This window comes from Misgurnus anguillicaudatus, chromosome 7, assembly GCF_027580225.2.
Source record: "Misgurnus anguillicaudatus chromosome 7, ASM2758022v2, whole genome shotgun sequence".
NCBI lineage: Eukaryota > Metazoa > Chordata > Actinopteri > Cypriniformes > Cobitidae > Misgurnus > Misgurnus anguillicaudatus.
This window is the reverse complement of record NC_073343.2, coordinates 19671394-19688412: the sequence shown is the minus strand read 5'-3', so window position 1 is coordinate 19688412 and position 17019 is coordinate 19671394. Positions and strand designations below refer to the sequence as shown.

At 34.7% G+C, this 17019-nt stretch overlaps 1 protein-coding gene and 1 long non-coding RNA gene across 2 annotated transcripts; one reads left to right on the top strand and one right to left on the bottom strand.

Annotated features, from left to right (window-relative positions):
• Window positions 1–2764: 2764 nt before the first annotated feature.
• On the bottom strand, window positions 2765–4285 carry LOC141365312 (uncharacterized). Its single transcript, XR_012370544.1, has 2 exons — window positions 4150–4285; window positions 2765–2925 (listed from the first exon to the last, which is right to left on the bottom strand). It is a non-coding gene; the product is annotated as an uncharacterized lncRNA (long non-coding RNA).
• Window positions 4258–16098, top strand: LOC141365311 (ezrin-like). Its single transcript, XM_073869513.1, has 13 exons — window positions 4258–4603; window positions 8156–8239; window positions 9119–9214; window positions 9721–9995; window positions 11040–11128; window positions 11214–11355; window positions 11626–11722; window positions 12101–12264; window positions 12674–12804; window positions 13822–13982; window positions 14586–14678; window positions 14790–15056; window positions 15367–16098. The coding sequence occupies exons 1-13, from the start codon at window positions 4592–4594 to the stop codon at window positions 15529–15531; spliced, it is 1776 nt and encodes a 591-aa protein (XP_073725614.1). The 5' UTR covers window positions 4258–4591; the 3' UTR covers window positions 15532–16098.
• The last annotated feature ends 921 nt before the right edge of the window (window positions 16099–17019 follow it).

Sequence of the window (17019 nt, the reverse complement as noted above, 5' to 3'; positions counted from 1 at the left end):
CCTTGTCCTTGTATGAATGAAATCCAACCTGATCTCACCGGAACTGTACCTATTGTACGAGTTGGCTAATTTGTAAAAGTAAATCGTCACAAAAAGTATGATTATTAAAAATAAAAACAATAATGATAATTATTAACTCTAACCCCGCCTCTAAATCCAGTGTCACGGGCAAAATCAAATCGTACAAAAACATACTAATTCGGTCGTACAAATTCATACAAATTACCTCGTGAAATAATTACAAATTACCATTATTCAAATGTGAATCTTAACATGAAAAATTTAGTTTTTAACATTTGATATCTCAGATGTCAAGTGGCTTAAATACATACGTGAGGTCTCTTTTTAAGTTTTTTAGCATTAAAATTTATTTTTTAGTAAGCACAGATTTTAGAACTGTCACATCCAAAATGCTGTTTTTCATCATATTCAGTTTTTTTTTTTTTTTTGAAGAGCTGCCCCTTCTGAATGTGTTGGGTATTATTGCTTCTGGTTTGTGTACTTTTATTCACAGATTTCCGACAACAATATTGTCTCCCAAAAACTTGTTCTTTTCGACGTCACATCCATAACACATATATTTTCCTCATCTAAAACATAAAACATGCATAGACTGATATATTTGTCTGGCTGGACTACCATTAGAGGTTTATGAAAACAGATGGTTTAATATACTGGTAATAAAACATTAACTGATAATATATATATTACAAACACTTAATATTAAAAAGTATGATTTTTTTTAAATGCATTTAACCACAATTTTTAACTCTTGTTTTAACATTTTTAATTTTTATTCAACATGGTTTCTTTTTCTTTATTTTAATTAACATATGTTTAAACCATCCTAAATAAACAATTTAATATTGCTGTGAAATAAAATAAAGCTTTTCTTTTCCTAAACAGGCTCATCTTTTGTTCTTGAGGCTCATTAAACAAATTCAAGAAATCACTGTTTACATGATGTGCACACATCAAGCATGTGCTTTCTGACTCTTTGCATTTTAGAGAAATGGTGCTTGTTTTGGTGTCATGTTTTGGTGTCATGGTGGCATCACCTGTGTTCACCTCTGGATTTTCTGTGGGTCTGAATGTATCTGCTTTACATAGTATTTCATATTGCACAGCATAAATGAGTACACCCCCTTTGAAAAGTAAGATTTTTTTCTCCATTTGTTAGTAAATATGAGACCAATTTGCTTTCTTTTTTACAAAACAGTTGTATTAAACATTTATTTTTATTAACAAAACAGTGAAAGTCACTGACCATCTTTAGGATACAAAAATAACTAATTTAAATCAAATAAGGTGATGCAAAAATGAGTACAACCTGATGAATATGTTAGCAAAAAATTAAAAAGTGTAATTAACAGGAATTCAGTAGGAAATTATGAATATAATTAATCATCACACAGGTGGCCACAGGATAACTAACAATTGAGGGTGGTATTTAAGAGAGAAAATCCACTCTCATGTAATGGTGACAGAATAGCATGGTAAAGAAATGTCTCAAGACATGAGAAATAAAGATAACTTCTTTGCACAAAATGGTCAAAGTTTCAATATAATTAGTTAAGCATTGCTAATTAGTTTGAATACTGTGTCAAAAAAGGATGGACTTGTGGAAAGCTCTCTGTGATGTCCAGGACGTCTACTGAAGTTAACACCTCGTCAAGAGCGTTTTGTGATGAGAGATGTTGAAAAAAATCATCATGCAAGTTCAGCACAGTTGGCTAATTCATTAGAAAGTCAAGCTGGGGTGTTTCCCGTGACACCACACGACGGACGTACAGTGCAAAGGACAGCCTTGCATGACTGTCATCCACAGAGAAAGCCACTGGTAAAGCCAATGCACAAAAAGCCTTTTGCTAGAGCTCATATTGAGAAAGGTAAAGACTATTGGGTCTCTATCTCTCTATACTTTGGAGTAAGATTAATCTTTGTGGTTCTGGGGTGTTCCAAACTTAATGGTGTGGCAAGGGTGAGGAGTTCAATGAAAAATGCATGGTACCAAAAGTAAAGCATGGTGGCAGTGCAGGTGTCGGAGAGTTGAATTTATAGATGGCATCATGAATACACAGATGCACTGTGAAATACTTAAAGAGAAGATGCCACCATCACTCTGTGCCCTTGGTCACCTGGCAATCTTTTAACATGATTGTGACCCAAAACACACATCTAAGGTCACTAATTCATTTTAGAAGAAGCACAGGGTAAAAGTGATTCAGACATCAACCCCAGGTTGAGGTATGGTGAGCTCTAACGTCATTTTCCATCCAGGATCTGAAAGGGGTTATTGTTCAAGAATGGAGAATATAAGATGTAACTGTATGTTGTCAACAATTTTATTCAATGTCTAGAAGAATTAGTGCTGGAGGCCATACAAAATATTAGATGTTTTTTTTTAAAGAATCTTTGTAGGGTGTACTCATTTTTGCAACACCATCACTTGATTTAAATGTGTTATTTTTCGTATCCTTAAGATGGTAATGACTTTCACTCTTATGTTAAGAAACATAAATGTTTAATAAAACTGGTGTGTAAAAATACAGCAAATTGTTCTCATATTTACTAACAAATGGAGAAAAATCTTAATTTTCAAAGGGGGTGTACTCAATTATGCGGTGCACTGTAGATTAAAAATAGAAATGAAAGTTCACTTTTACTTTTTTTGTGTCTGAGGAAGTCTTTATCAGTACTGAAAATAGTGAGGAAAAGCTCACGTTTACCTTTCCAGGGTAGTAAAACACCAACATATACACAATTAATGTATTTAATTATTTATTTAATTTGGGTCTATAAAGTTGCCTTGGAACAAAAATTATGGGTCAAATTGCCCATTGGACATCAAAATCGTAAAAGAAACATTATTTGTGTTAAAAAAACACATCAGTGTATCCTCACTCTGCATGCATGTTCATCGCCCTAAATGAGAAAAAGTGACAAAATGTCTGGAAGAAAAAGTGTCTATAAAAGTCTTTTTCATTACTCAAAAGACTTAGGAAAAGCCTTTTTACCCCATTTCAGGATAGTAAAACATCAATATAGCAGCATACACTGAAAACATATATTTAATTTGTGTCTGTACAGTTGCTTTAGAACAAAAAATAAATGGGGTCAAATTGACCCGCGAACATCAAAATCGTTACAAAATTATTTGCCTACACTTCAAAACATATCAGAGTATCCTAACTTTGCATGCATGTTCATGGCCATAAAGGAGAAAATGTCACAAAATTTCAAGAATAAAATCACAGGTTAACTGTTTTTTCCAACAGCTTAAAAATCAAAATGGGTCAAAATGACCCAGAATATAATATAAGGGTCAGAGTTGTATAGTACTTAAGTATTTTTAATTTCTACATAAAAGTAAATTTTCAATTATTCGTATTTTATTAGTGTTTTTCTTTGGAAAACAAACATTCCAACATATTATCATAATTTTTACTCCACTACATTTCATAATTTCAAATTTTTGGTTTATATTTAATATTTAAGTACATTAAACATCTAGTAATTTTTTGTACTTTTACTTAAGTAAATTTTTTTTTCGTACTTTTACTCAAGACAGTAAAAGTACACAATTTTTATGTAATTAGGCATTAAATCAATTTTAATATGCAATATATAATGAATACACAGTATGATTTTATGCTTTAGAATGTAGTGAAAATTTTTTAGTAAAGAAAAATAAATTTTTTCCCAAGACTCTGATAAAGCAGATGCTTGGAAAATGTAACTAAAATACTAAAGTATTATACACCTCTGATGAGGGTTAATGTATTATAAAAAGACATTGTCATTCCTAGTCATTAATTAGGCTAAATAGTTTTTGTGACATTCAGTGCAACAGCCCACCTTATCACACTTTGACCCACAAGAGCAAGTGTCACAACCCACAGTTTGAAAACTCCTGCACTAGACCACAAAATATCGAAAATAGTCACATTTCTATACACATGTGCAACCATTTAACAAGCTGGGCCATAGAATTACAAAAACAATTCCCATAAAAATTCACACAGGTGTCCTAGCAACCACAGACACAATCACACGTGTAACACATTTGACAACCCAAAACTATCCAAAAACGGTCCATTTGATGTTTATTTTCCCTACTATAGCAGCCTACAAAATAAAGACACTGACCAGATAACTGCTGTAGATTAACGACCTCAGCCACACCCGTGTGCTCTCACCACCCTGTGTATATGGACTGTCATGTTGTAAAGTGACAGTATGTTGTCAAAGACGACACGCGACCAGATTTCAGCTCTCTCATTTTACGGAACCGTGTATGAGTTCAGGTTTTGTCGCGTCGGTAGTTTGGGCGTGAGCCCGATCAAAGGTCGTGTTTCCGCAGGTGCAGTGTAAGCAGAGAGCTGTTGGCACTCTTTAACGCGAGTGGTCTAACTTATCTGGTCAGCTATCGCTGGGGCGAGGTTCTCACATCTCACCATCTACTGAACATGAGTCAGAAGAGAGTACGTTAACTCACTGATCGCACGCGGCCACAGAAGAGCGTGTCAAACGTACAGTGCGTTTCACTGGTCAACTTTCTTCTCCTTATACGACCCACAGAAAAACAACAATGCCGAAACCTGTAAGTTTTACTTTTATTTTGTTCCATGGATCGTGTATTTATATCAATAATAAGATTATAATGGGAACATTTAAATAGGATTGTACCACAGAATAATTGTATAGCTACATGCTGAGAAATAATAGGCGTGATGTAATAGTAAGGTTCACTTGGTCTAGTCATATTTCACCCTATCTTTGCATGCTGTTTTGCATGTGTACATCTGGTAACATTTGATATAGGTTGATGTTCTTATGCCATAAAGACTCATCTAAATCAAAGCTTACACAGGTTAAACTTAGGTTTCAAAGATTTTTATCTCAATAATTTAGTGATCTTATTATTGCTGAATGACAAATCTTGAACTTGAAAGACAGGAGATCATTTTGAGAAGTTATGATCATTTTCAACAAATTAATGCTAAATCAGCACTTATTGCCTTATTTCTACAATGGTGCCAACTGTGATAAGTACTATATTATAATATACAACTATATGTTTGTATTATATTAAGGCTTATATTAAGTGATTTTACTAAATGGTCTCTCTTAGAAATGTGGTTTAGTGATTCAGACTTTAAGTATGTTCGAGTGATGGTTAACATGATTCAGTAAGATGAGTCTTTACATATTAACTAGACAATGACAATGAGTTCGTACTCTGTTCGTGGACACAGAATCCTGCAAAGTAAAATATTAGCTAGGTGATGATTGTATTACCTAGTGAACATACTTTTGACTGTGTTATTTGCTTGTCAGAATGTGATGTCATTACTTTTTCAGAAAGTTTTATGGGTATATCTTTATTTAACTGTAAATATTTGAGATCTGTTCAAATATCTTATATAATTTCTATTTCAGTTCTTAAGTGCTCCTGTATAGCTCAGTGGTAGAGCAATTGCGTTAGTAGCAGCACATAAGGTCATGGATTCCAACCCAAGGAACGCACATGATTCAAAATGTATGCCATGTAATGCTCTGTAAATTGCTTTGGATAAGACAAAATCTTACTGAAGGTAGTCTACATCCCACTACATGGACCTCACGAATTACAAGTTGTGGGGTAATGTTATAATGATAATGCTACAATGCTTTGTCTTAGAGAGGACCTCAAGCTAAATTAAGCCTGGGAAAACAAATCCCTATATCTTTGATTATTTGAAGGCTGTGGAGTGTACACATTCACTGACATTTTAGGAGGTCGGCGCTCTCCAGGCCAATGAGACATGTACTGTAGCGGTCACACTGAGTTATGACGTAGTCTGAGCCATTCTTCTGGCTAGATAAACTTTACAGCTCTGGTAAATAACTCATGGTTGCTCATGGAGATGGTGAGTGCTGGATTAAACAATAGCACTCATGCTGGCTGTTCCATTGTTTGGAGAAATCCAAGCAGAATGAAAACCTCTGAAGATTATAGATTATGTTTATCGTGCTGGAATTGAGATTATAAATTGAATCCATCATGCTGGGATTGGGATTATTAATTTTTATTTAATTTTTTAGGATTAAGACAAGGTGTAGCCTACTTACAATATGCCTCTTACTGGCAAAGTTAAAAGATATATGAACTAACGTCTCGTGTGTAGTGTAAATAGCGACAGAAGTGATTTTAACTTTTTTGACACAGTTGTCAGCCTTTTGCGCCTACTCTAATGGCTTGGTAATAAAATATAGATGCATTACATTGCATTCATAGTTTTGCATAGATTTTTTCCTGATATGTAACATAGTATGTAAACATTATATTAGAAGCATTAATATTAAAGTATTTCAGCAGAAGCATTAAGCATAATTTATTAAAAGTAGCACTGCAATCTTGTTTTGTCAGCAACAGGTGTCAACCGCTTTTAAAGTGGCCAATGTTTGGTCCAAGCATGGAGATCATTTACTTGCTGAGTTGTCTGAATACTACGGTACGCCAGCCAGGGTTTAACAGTTATTGCAGTGTGAATATTGTAGCAGTTGACACTTTTCTCATGACTGGAGTCATTAAGTTTTTTTTCCTAAATCTAGATTATCGCCTTTCTTCAATGGGGGGCAGATCATTCACTACTATTGCACCCAAACTTTCTCTTCAACGCGTTCTCTGTAGTGTTAATAATATAACTGAATTTAAATCATTACTCAAAACCCTGTTTTCTGAATGCTATTCCTCTTGATTTGATTACTCTGCATGCATTTATTACCAATATTTCTCTGAATGTATACGTCTCTTAATTTCTGTTTTGTATTTTTAAACTTGACTCTACCTCCCTGTACTTCATTGTCCCTTATATTCGTCTTATTGTTAATTGTTCTCTGTAAAGCTTCCTTGACCTCTGGAAAGGCGCTATATAAATAAAACTTATATTATTATTATTATTTGTCAGTAAAGGTCTTTCATTTATACCTGACCATCAGGCACCAGTTTCAGAAAGCAAACATTAAACAGAAAGCTTCTAAGATTTGCTGCACAAGTTTTAAAGGTTTTATCTTTACAGGCTCACAGGAAGATTGTGTAACTTTGACAATGCTTTGGCTCTTGTCAAGGTTCACAGGCTTGTTATGAGAGGTTGTGTAAAAGTGAAAATGTGTGCTGGACTGAAATGTGATCACTGGGCTGATTGTCTGCGTTAGGTTGTGAATCACTTTTGTAAATACGTTTTTTGTTTTGTTTGTTTACAGACAGCCTCATACATTTATATAATTGGTTGGTTATTTGTTTTAATAAGGATATTTACAGGATTACATAAACATTTTTTATTGTTTTATTATTTTTGCAGAATCGAAAGTTGAATCTTAATGAAAAAATATATTTTCTGACATAAATAAATACACACCTGAGAATGTCTGTTGAAACCACCTTTGTTGTTGTCATATATTATGTAAGATAATTATGTCAATAAGTCTCAATTGCCATTGGCTTTATGAAATGAGCTGTAATTTGGGTGGCATATCATTATTGAACACACAGTGGTATATGACTAGCCTGGGTGCCAGCCCATCTTAGCCCCGGCAACGTCAGGCTAGTAGTTGACTGCTTCAATTACATTATTCTCAATTGCTTAATAAACCGATTTATGTTTATAAACATTTCAATTTTACCATTTATGTACTATATAAACTTAATATTTAGCTATTGAACTTTTCAAACTAAATGTTTTATATTTAAAGGCGGAGTGCACAATGTTTGAAAAACGCTTTGGAAAAGGAGACGGGCCAACCACCCAAAACACACTTATAGCCAATCAGCAGTAAGGAGCGTGTCTACTAACCGACATCCTTGCCGGGTTGCGTATGTGTGGGGCGGGTCTTTTAAAAGAAGGTCCAGATTCTATTGGGGTAGGGGCGTGTTTGTTTAGGTGATTTCAAATATCTAAATCTAGATCAACATTGGCTTTCAAACATTGTGCACTCCGCCTTTAACTAAAAATACACCACTTTGGTCAGCGAATGTTTTGCGAGGTCATATTTAAAATTTCAGTATAAGTACAAAATATGATTTGCTTTATTGCTTTTCTGTATTTCATTTAGTGACAATAAAAACACCGTAAGATCAATCTGTCTTCCAATTTGTGTTTGTTTTCTGCAGATCAATGTCCGTGTCACTACAATGGACGCCGAGCTGGAGTTTGCTATCCAGTCGGTTACTACGGGCAAACAGCTCTTTGAGCAGGTAATGCTTAGCTGTCATAGACCTACTGTCGTTGTATAAAAACTGAACATCTGATGTCTTGCATGGTCAATAAGCCTAATGAATTATCAATTCTACCTTTAGATTTAAACCTCCAGTTTCAATTAAACATGCAAATTGTGATTTTTTTTGTTGTTGTTGCAGTTTTATCTTGCATGCTGGGAATGATTACATTACATTACAGTTTACATTACTCACAAAAAGTTCTAAGGCAGTAAATAATCAACCTGTAATGACTCGTACACTCCTCAGACTAATTGCAAAAGCATGTGCTGTCGCCCTGATCACACCCACATTCACATTTGGGGGTAGGCAATGGGTGTAAATCATTTTTCAGATACTATTCCAATTAGTAATCCTAAACTGTGCATTGTAATGTTTATGGCACGCCATTGCATATGGAATATATCACCGTGGTGGAGGACACCATCATAGTGCACACCTAACTGATAAGACTTTAGGGTTGGGTGTATGGTAGTTTCCTTCACTCGATAATTGCATGGATTCTAATCTGTATCTTTTACAAGGTAATCACCCACACATCATTTGGCCACAGCGTAACTAATGTCACTGTTGTGATGATTTGTGTAAGGTGTTGTGTAAGTCACACATGAGTATTGAGCCTTTTAGACAGCGCTTTCCAATGTCATGGGTTCGACTGTGAGGCAATGCAACATTTTCCTGTTGCATAAATGTATAATTATATTGTACTGGTTTTGTGGTTAACCTGTGTCCTCACCTCCTATATGTTACTTCCTGTCTGTACTCCATTGTCCTGTTTAATATTTAACTTGATAAAATATTTGAAAGATTTGTACTAACACATCTAATACTGTTATTTGCATTTTCTCCTGTATTTAGGTGGTCAGGACAGTGGGCTTGCGTGAGGTGTGGTACTTTGGTCTGCAGTACACAGACAACAAAGGCTTTCCTACATGGCTAAAATTGGACAAAAAGGTATTAAACATGAGGAAATAACATGGTGAATGAAATATTCAGAAACAATAGCAAATTATGTACTTTTTTGTATTTTTAATGCACCATAAAATCAACATTAAACTCAAAATTGTTCATGGTATTGTTATATTGTGCTTATGATTATGTTGTCTATATAATCTCTTAATCTCACGTGAAACTTACTCAGCCTCTGAAACCACACTAAGCCCTCTTATTTTTTTAACTCCTCCCCTTTTGTGAAATAAAGACGTTTTAAAAGCCAATTAGGCTAATGGCTGATAGGTAAAACTAAACCCTGTCCTAAAAATGTTTCAGATTCATTCAGAAATGTTGCACATACTATCAATGCTAAAATCATAGGTTTAATTCTTTTGGACAAAAGTTTTAAATGCATAAATGTGGATTGCTTGCTACAAACTGTGTATAGACTTTTATATATACTCATTCACTGTATCGTCACAGTCAGAGGAAACTACCCATGCAGACATCACATTCTGTTTTTACAGGTGACCTCTCAGGAGGTAAAACAAGAGAACCCTCTTCAGTTCAAGTTTCGGGCTAAGCACTACCCAGAAGATGTGGCTGAGGAACTGATTCAGGACATCACTGTAAAGCTGTTCTTCATGCAAGTAAGGGATGGCATTTTGAGCGACGAAATCTACTGTCCCCCAGAGACAGCGGTGCTACTGGCTTCCTATTCTGTCCAAGCCAAGTTTGGAGATTTTTCCAAAGAAAAACACAAAGCTGGATACCTAACATCTGAGCGATTACTTCCTCAGAGGTGAGTGGGAAAAACCGACAAAGAATTTAGTAGAAATGGCAAAGATGATTATGACATGAACAGATGGAAACATTATAATTAGTGTGCTTGAAGTGGAAGGTATTGGGGTCAGCTGGTACTGGCCACTCATGGTCACGTTTTTGTTAACATCACTGTGAGGTAATATTAGCGGAAACGTTGCTTGGGCTACTGCTATAGCAGATTGCCTGTTAGACAGAAGTTTTGTCTCACAGGTCCTTGGTCCCCATTAAATTAGGAAAGAAAACTTCCTATAGACGGCTATTGTCTAAAATATTATTTAAATATTATATAAATTAGATAATTCACTTAGTGCCCCCTCCCTGTAGTGTGATGTCATCACTATTAATCACCCATTCACTAGCTGCATTACCATTTTTTGACCTCTTCATCTGATACTGTTTAGGTGATAGCCCCTTTGTTTTTTGTTCTCTTCTTTATTTTATTTATTTTTTATTTTATTACTATTATTATTATTTTCTCTGTATATTGTCTCTTCTGTTATGTGGATATTATATGTCTATTTTTTTTGTATGTATGTTCTGTACGTTCTTGCAAAAAAAACCTACAAAAAAGCTTCATTACCATTACATTTTTGAATTGTGCATATTGACATTGAGAATTAAAAATACGGCCCATGGAAACAAGTACATTTCCATTGTCTGTGTTCCCATTGGCTGTATTTGAAATTTTCACAGGACCAAAATCGTGAGAAGTGCTGGAACGCAAGAAAAAGATGCATGGTTTGTGGAAAATAATGTTTTTTGAACCATAAACCACGCAAACACATTGTCTTATACCAAAATACACAAAATAAAGTTGTTTTTAGCAACGTAGGTGCTCTTAAAACCAAAAAGGGCCTGAAAGAAATTATGAATTTCTTTCCAACGTTTCTGAAAGTTTTAATTTCATTTACATACTAAAGACCATGCAACAATTTTATTGAAATTTTCTATTTAGACGTGCCGTTCTGCCAAATGTAAGGCCAACCTTTTAAAAAATGTATATAAAAATTGTGTTTTACAGAGTTCTTGACCAGCACAAACTCTCCAAAGAACAATGGGAGGAGAGGATCCAGATTTGGCATGAAGAACATAGAGCCGTCCTCAAGGAAGCCTGACAGATAAACACACCATCACCTCTCCATTATTCTGCTGAACAACAAGTTCATCATTTTTGAATTCCTTGTCACCAGGGAAGATGCCATGCTTGAATATTTGAAGATCTCACAGGATTTGGAGATGTATGGTATTAACTACTTTGACATAAAAAACAAGAAAGGAACCGAGCTCTGGTTAGGTGTGGATGCTTTGGGACTTAATATCTATGAGAAAACTGACAGGTAAGCACTGACAGATTGGCCAATGGTAAATTACTTTTTAGATATTGGGGTCAGTGTGACAGCAGTCATGACTTTATGGTCAATGACCTGCAGTCACCCACAACAAGCCAGACTCTGAGGGAAAGAGCTGAGTCGATGTGACTGCATGTTATTTTTTGGGAGGTCATTGCTCCCAATGACTGATGTATCATAGGGTTTGTGACCTAATATCTGTTGATAAGCAGGAAAAATACATTTTAAACTAATTATCTAATGTGCTACATTTCTTAGGTTGACTCCAAAGATTGGATTTCCATGGAGTGAAATAAGGAACATTTCATTCAATGACAAGAAATTCATAATTAAACCTATTGACAAAAAAGCTCCTGTAAGTCTTTTTGAATTGTATGAATATGATTTTATGATATGTTATGTTTAAAAAAAAACTATGTTTAAAAGTCTTATTACCAACCTTCAGAATGCACTTCATATTACTGGTTTACAATAGACTTTCTTTTCAACTATGAGAAATGTAGTCTCAAGATGTCAGGTTTATTTGACTAAATGTAAGATTTTCAAATTATTCAATATAGCCAAAGTTCAGTTTGTAATTCAAACATTGCACACCTGCTTATTCATTTTTATAATTAAAATGACGAGCATAATTTCAAATGATAAGTATAAAAAAGGTTGGTAAAATTTTTACTTATTTATTTTTACAACATAAATAAATCATCATTAATTTTCAATCCTCTTGTTGTTCCAGGACTTTGTGTTCTATGCATCTCGGTTGCGCATTAACAAGCGCATCCTGCACCTGTGCATGGGCAACCATGAACTTTACATGCAGCGCAGGAAACCTGATACCATTGAGGTGCAGCAAATGAAGGCACAAGCTAGAGAGGAGAAATATCAGAGGCAGATGGAAAGGTGCGAACAAAGTGGTGATTCCCCGAAATGCTTCATCTGCCCTGTTTAGCTCATGACCGCAGAATTTATCTGATTGCAGAATGTCAAAACTGCTAATTTATGCATAGAAATCCATTTATTTTGGAACATGCTGATCTTATAAAGATAAGATATCTTAGAGAAGATAATGTTCATGTTTAGAACTACACTGTAAAAAGTAAATTTTTCACTTAAAGTAAGATCATTTAAGTTAAAAAATTTACCAATTAAAGTAATTTTTAGGTTAATCCAACTTTTAAAAGAAAGAACATGTCCAGATCAACTTTCTTATTTACTGTATGCCACAAAGGTTTTAGTTTGCATTATGAGTACATTTTTAAATGTGTTTTATTTCAAAGAAGGGTGCCTATCTGTTTTGTTTTCTTTTCAGAGCCCAGCTAGAGAATGAGAAGAAGAAAAGAGAGGAAATAGAGAGGGAAAAAGAGAGGGTAGAACGAGAGAAGGAAGAGATGATGCTAAAACTGTACAAATATGAAGAACAGACCAAAAAGGTTGAGAAAGGTAAGAAATTTTGAAATATAAGTTGAAAAAAATATATATAATATTATATGTATATATTTGATCATGGATCTAGAAAACAATGCAATATAATATTTGATGTAAAATTTAATGTACCATTAATTATAAACCCTGAAAGAAGCATCTGGACTTTTAAAACACTTTCTGTACCAAAATTATGGACATGACAGAGAAAAAGGAGAATGATATTATTAGAGACATGAAATAAATTGCATTATTTGTATTAATTTTTTGGTAGCATTGTGCTGATATTTCTCACTGACAAAAATGACTTTCTTACTTAGCATTTTTGTCTTGTTTTCAGTAAAAATATCTAAAAATCCTGATGAGCAAAATGACCTAGGAAAATAAGTCTAGTTTTTAGACAAAAATATACAATTTAAGAGAATTTGTGCTTATTTCAAGAACATTTTTCTTATTCCAAAGTAAGAAAGTCAATTTTGCAGTGCTGGATTTACACTGCAAAAAATAATTTTCAAGAAAAAAACATTTTTAGTATTTTTGTCTTGTTTTTAGTAAAAATATCTAAAAATTCTTAAATTAAGATGCTTTTTCTTGATAAGCAAAATGGTCCAAGAAAATAAGTCTAGTTTTTAGACCAAAAATATAAAATTTAAGTGAATTTGTACATAAAACAAGCAAAATGGGGTAAGCAAAAAATCTTGGGAAATTTTCTTCAACACTAAATTCAAAAAAAATTTAAGAAACATTTGCTTACCCCATTGGCAGATTTTTTTTGTTGCTTGTTTTATGCACAAAATCACTTACATGTGATATTTTTTGTCTAAAAACTAGACTTATTTTCTTGGGTCATTTTGCGTATCAAGAAAACGCATCATAATTTAAGATTTTTTCTTGAAAAACATTTTTGCAGTGTACTTAGCATATGTAAAATGTCTGCCACCCTAATCCTACATTATGACACTGAACTTTGAGAATGCAGTATTTTATAATTTAGCGACTACTGCCCTCTTTTGGTTGAATCTGTGAATTGCACAGATCTGAAAGAGCAGCTTGAAAGGGCCCAAAGACTCGAGGAGGAGAGGAGGAGGGTAGAGGAAGAGGCAGCACGTCTGGAGGCCGAGCGACAGGCAGCACTGATTGCTAAAGAAGAGTTTGCCAGGAAAGCTGAAGACCAGCTGAAAACGCAAGAACAGCTGGTGAGCACACAAAACATTTTTTAAACATTTCCTCTATCTGTGGTTAAGGCAGTGGTTCTCAAACTTTTGGGAGTGCACCCGCCTTTGTATAGGGTGCATCCTTTGTGACCCCCCCCAAAGAAACTTCATGCCATAAAACAATCTCAAACATAAAATTTGAATTAAACAAAACATATTAATTGATGCAATGTAGTGCTGTTGGTTGGTAGCTATATTTTTTTACACAAAATTTATGATAAAGTAGTGCATTTTACAAAAAATGTCACAAACCTGGGCCCTTCCAATTTTGGTAACCACTGGGATAAGGAATAACATAGAGTCAGGCCACAGGGCACAGGCTGAGCTTGTGATGCTGTGATGTGTATGAATATAGAAATGTGAATGAAATTAACATTTAAAATGAAACTTTTAAATATGACACTAAAATATGAAATATACGCGGAAACAGAGTTTTATGCTTTTTATAGAACTAGCCTTGATCAAAGAATTACCTTTCCAACACATAAGTCAGCTGTGTAAAGGCAATTTTTGTAGGCAGACCAAAATGTATTGCATCTAGATTAAATTGGAATGAGATTTAACCTGCTAGTTAAATGTTTAAAGGCTGCAGACTTGGCTGAGTACACAGCAAGGATTGCTTTACTGGAGGAGGCCAAGAGAGTTAAAGAAGAGGAGGCCAGTGAATGGGAGAACAGGGCTAAGTTACAAGTATGGCCTCTAAAAAATTCACATTTTAGGTTGTTAAACATCAGCTCTATAAGAAGTAAGGTTAAAATATTTCCTAATGTTCTACTCTTCTGCTCTCAGGCTAAAGAGGTGCAGGATGACCTGATAAGGACCCGTGAGGAGTTACATAATGTGATGGCGTCCCCCGTGGCTGCACCCATGGCTGCTCCTGTTCTGGCTGCGATGGAGGAACCTTCAGAGAGGCTTGAAAACAATCACGAGGATCATGAGGAGAACAGTAGCATCTACAGTGCCGAGCTCCTCGTGGATGGCATAGAGGACCATCGCAATGAGGAGGAGCGCATCACAGAGGCAGAAAAGAATCAGCGCGTACATAAACAGCTTCAGGTAACATATGCATACATGCACACTTCTTGTCCCAAACACAATTATGTCGGGATCAGTGGTTGTTTTAAATTCACCCCAGTGACTTGAAATATTGATTTCTCTCCACCAGTTAACTTAGTGATTTATCTGGAATGGCTTATTTGTTTATTAAAAACAGAGGCTAGGTAGATTTGTGTATTGATTTGTTCGGTGACTCTTTGGTGAATAGTGAGTTGCTTTGTAAATGAACATTCATTTCTTGTCCCTATTTTTATTCTAATGTATGTTACTGACTACATGAAAAGGTGATTATATGTTATATTGTTTATAGACACTGAGTTCTGAGTTGGCCGAGGCCCGAGATGATACTAAGAAGACTCAGAATGACATTCTGCACACTGAAAATGTACGAGCCGGAAGGGACAAATACAAAACGCTTCGTCAGATCCGTATGGGCAACACTAAGCAGAGAATAGATGAGTTTGAAGCATTGTAATGGCTGATGATGACTTCTCTGAATAATCTCTACCAACACCAGCACTCTACTCATGCACCTATTGCTGTTCATGGGTGAATGTTTTCTAATTATCACAAATGGTTTCACTTCGTATTTGGTGTTGAAATCACTGGACTGTTTGCATAGTGGGTTATATGTACCTAAAACATACAAGATGTGTACATGGTTTAAATTTGCCTTTAGCACTCTTGTGATCCTACTGTATTGTGCCAAAGCTTTTGGCTTAAGAAGTCTTTTGTCATCTTTGTAAAAAAAAGATCCTCAGCATTTTTAAGAATGGTCTATTGCGGTGAAAGCTGCTTCTTGTAGTATAGTGAAAAACCTCACTTTCTGTTAAAATAGAAGGACAAAAATCAGCAAATGATACCATGATAGATGATAGATTTAATGTGATCAAACAGTGGCCGCAACAAACAAGTAGATGTTTTTTAATGTTGTTGTTTTTTTGATTAACAAAATGCTGCTTATTGTAAATCAGAATTGATTGCATACCTCGTTCAATGTGATATATCAAAATAAATATAAGAAATTGTTTAATAGTTTTAATACATCTTCTGTCAAGTTATGACAAATGGAAATTCAAGCATGGCCACGATCTGGAAATTGTATTACAACGGCACTCTTTCTTTCTTGACAGCAAAATCATTCAAAATAGCAGTATGGTTTGCATATTTACCCAGATGCCTCATACGTAAATTGCGACCAATTAAAAGAACTACAGTGCCATTTGCATCAAACGCAGAGAGCCGTTTAAAATTTTTATTGATTGGTATAGGGTGCACCTGCATGAGCACACAAAGGCCCATTGATATTTACCCAAAGACTAGAGTGTTAATTATGTTGCTAGACAACAACTTATGAAACCTGGAAACCATTTGTTAAAATATGTAAAGGGTCATTTAACAGTGAAACAGATCAGGATTACTGTGTACTATTGGAAAACGTTTTTAGGGGCTTCCTCGAAATCCTCCTTTAAAAATCTTCCATAGAGTACACCCACTTTCGTTGAAATCCTGTCTTACTAGGTAGGTTTATGCATTCATCTTTTATATTAGCAGATTTATTTTTCTTTTAAAGATTGGATGCAGTGTCTATTTTAAATATCAGAAATCCGTTTATGTGCAGTATTCACAAGGGGGATTAATTGCAGAAAAGCTTATTTGTTGCCCTGGGTTTTAAGCTTGTCTGTGCTGGAGCTTAAATAGCAGGAACATTTTATCCTCATCTTGCCGATAAAATTGCACACATTGTAGTGCCCATATTACATAAAATTGACATACTGAGGATGTTAGGTGGATGGAAAAATATAATCGTAATGAATTACAGTATTGACTAACTAAATAATCACACAATAAGAATTTAAAAGACATACTGTGCGGTGTATGTGTGACCACAACTGATTTATACAATATTTGCTTTTAATGACCATGACCATTAAAATATAAAGTTTGTGGTACAAAATAGAGA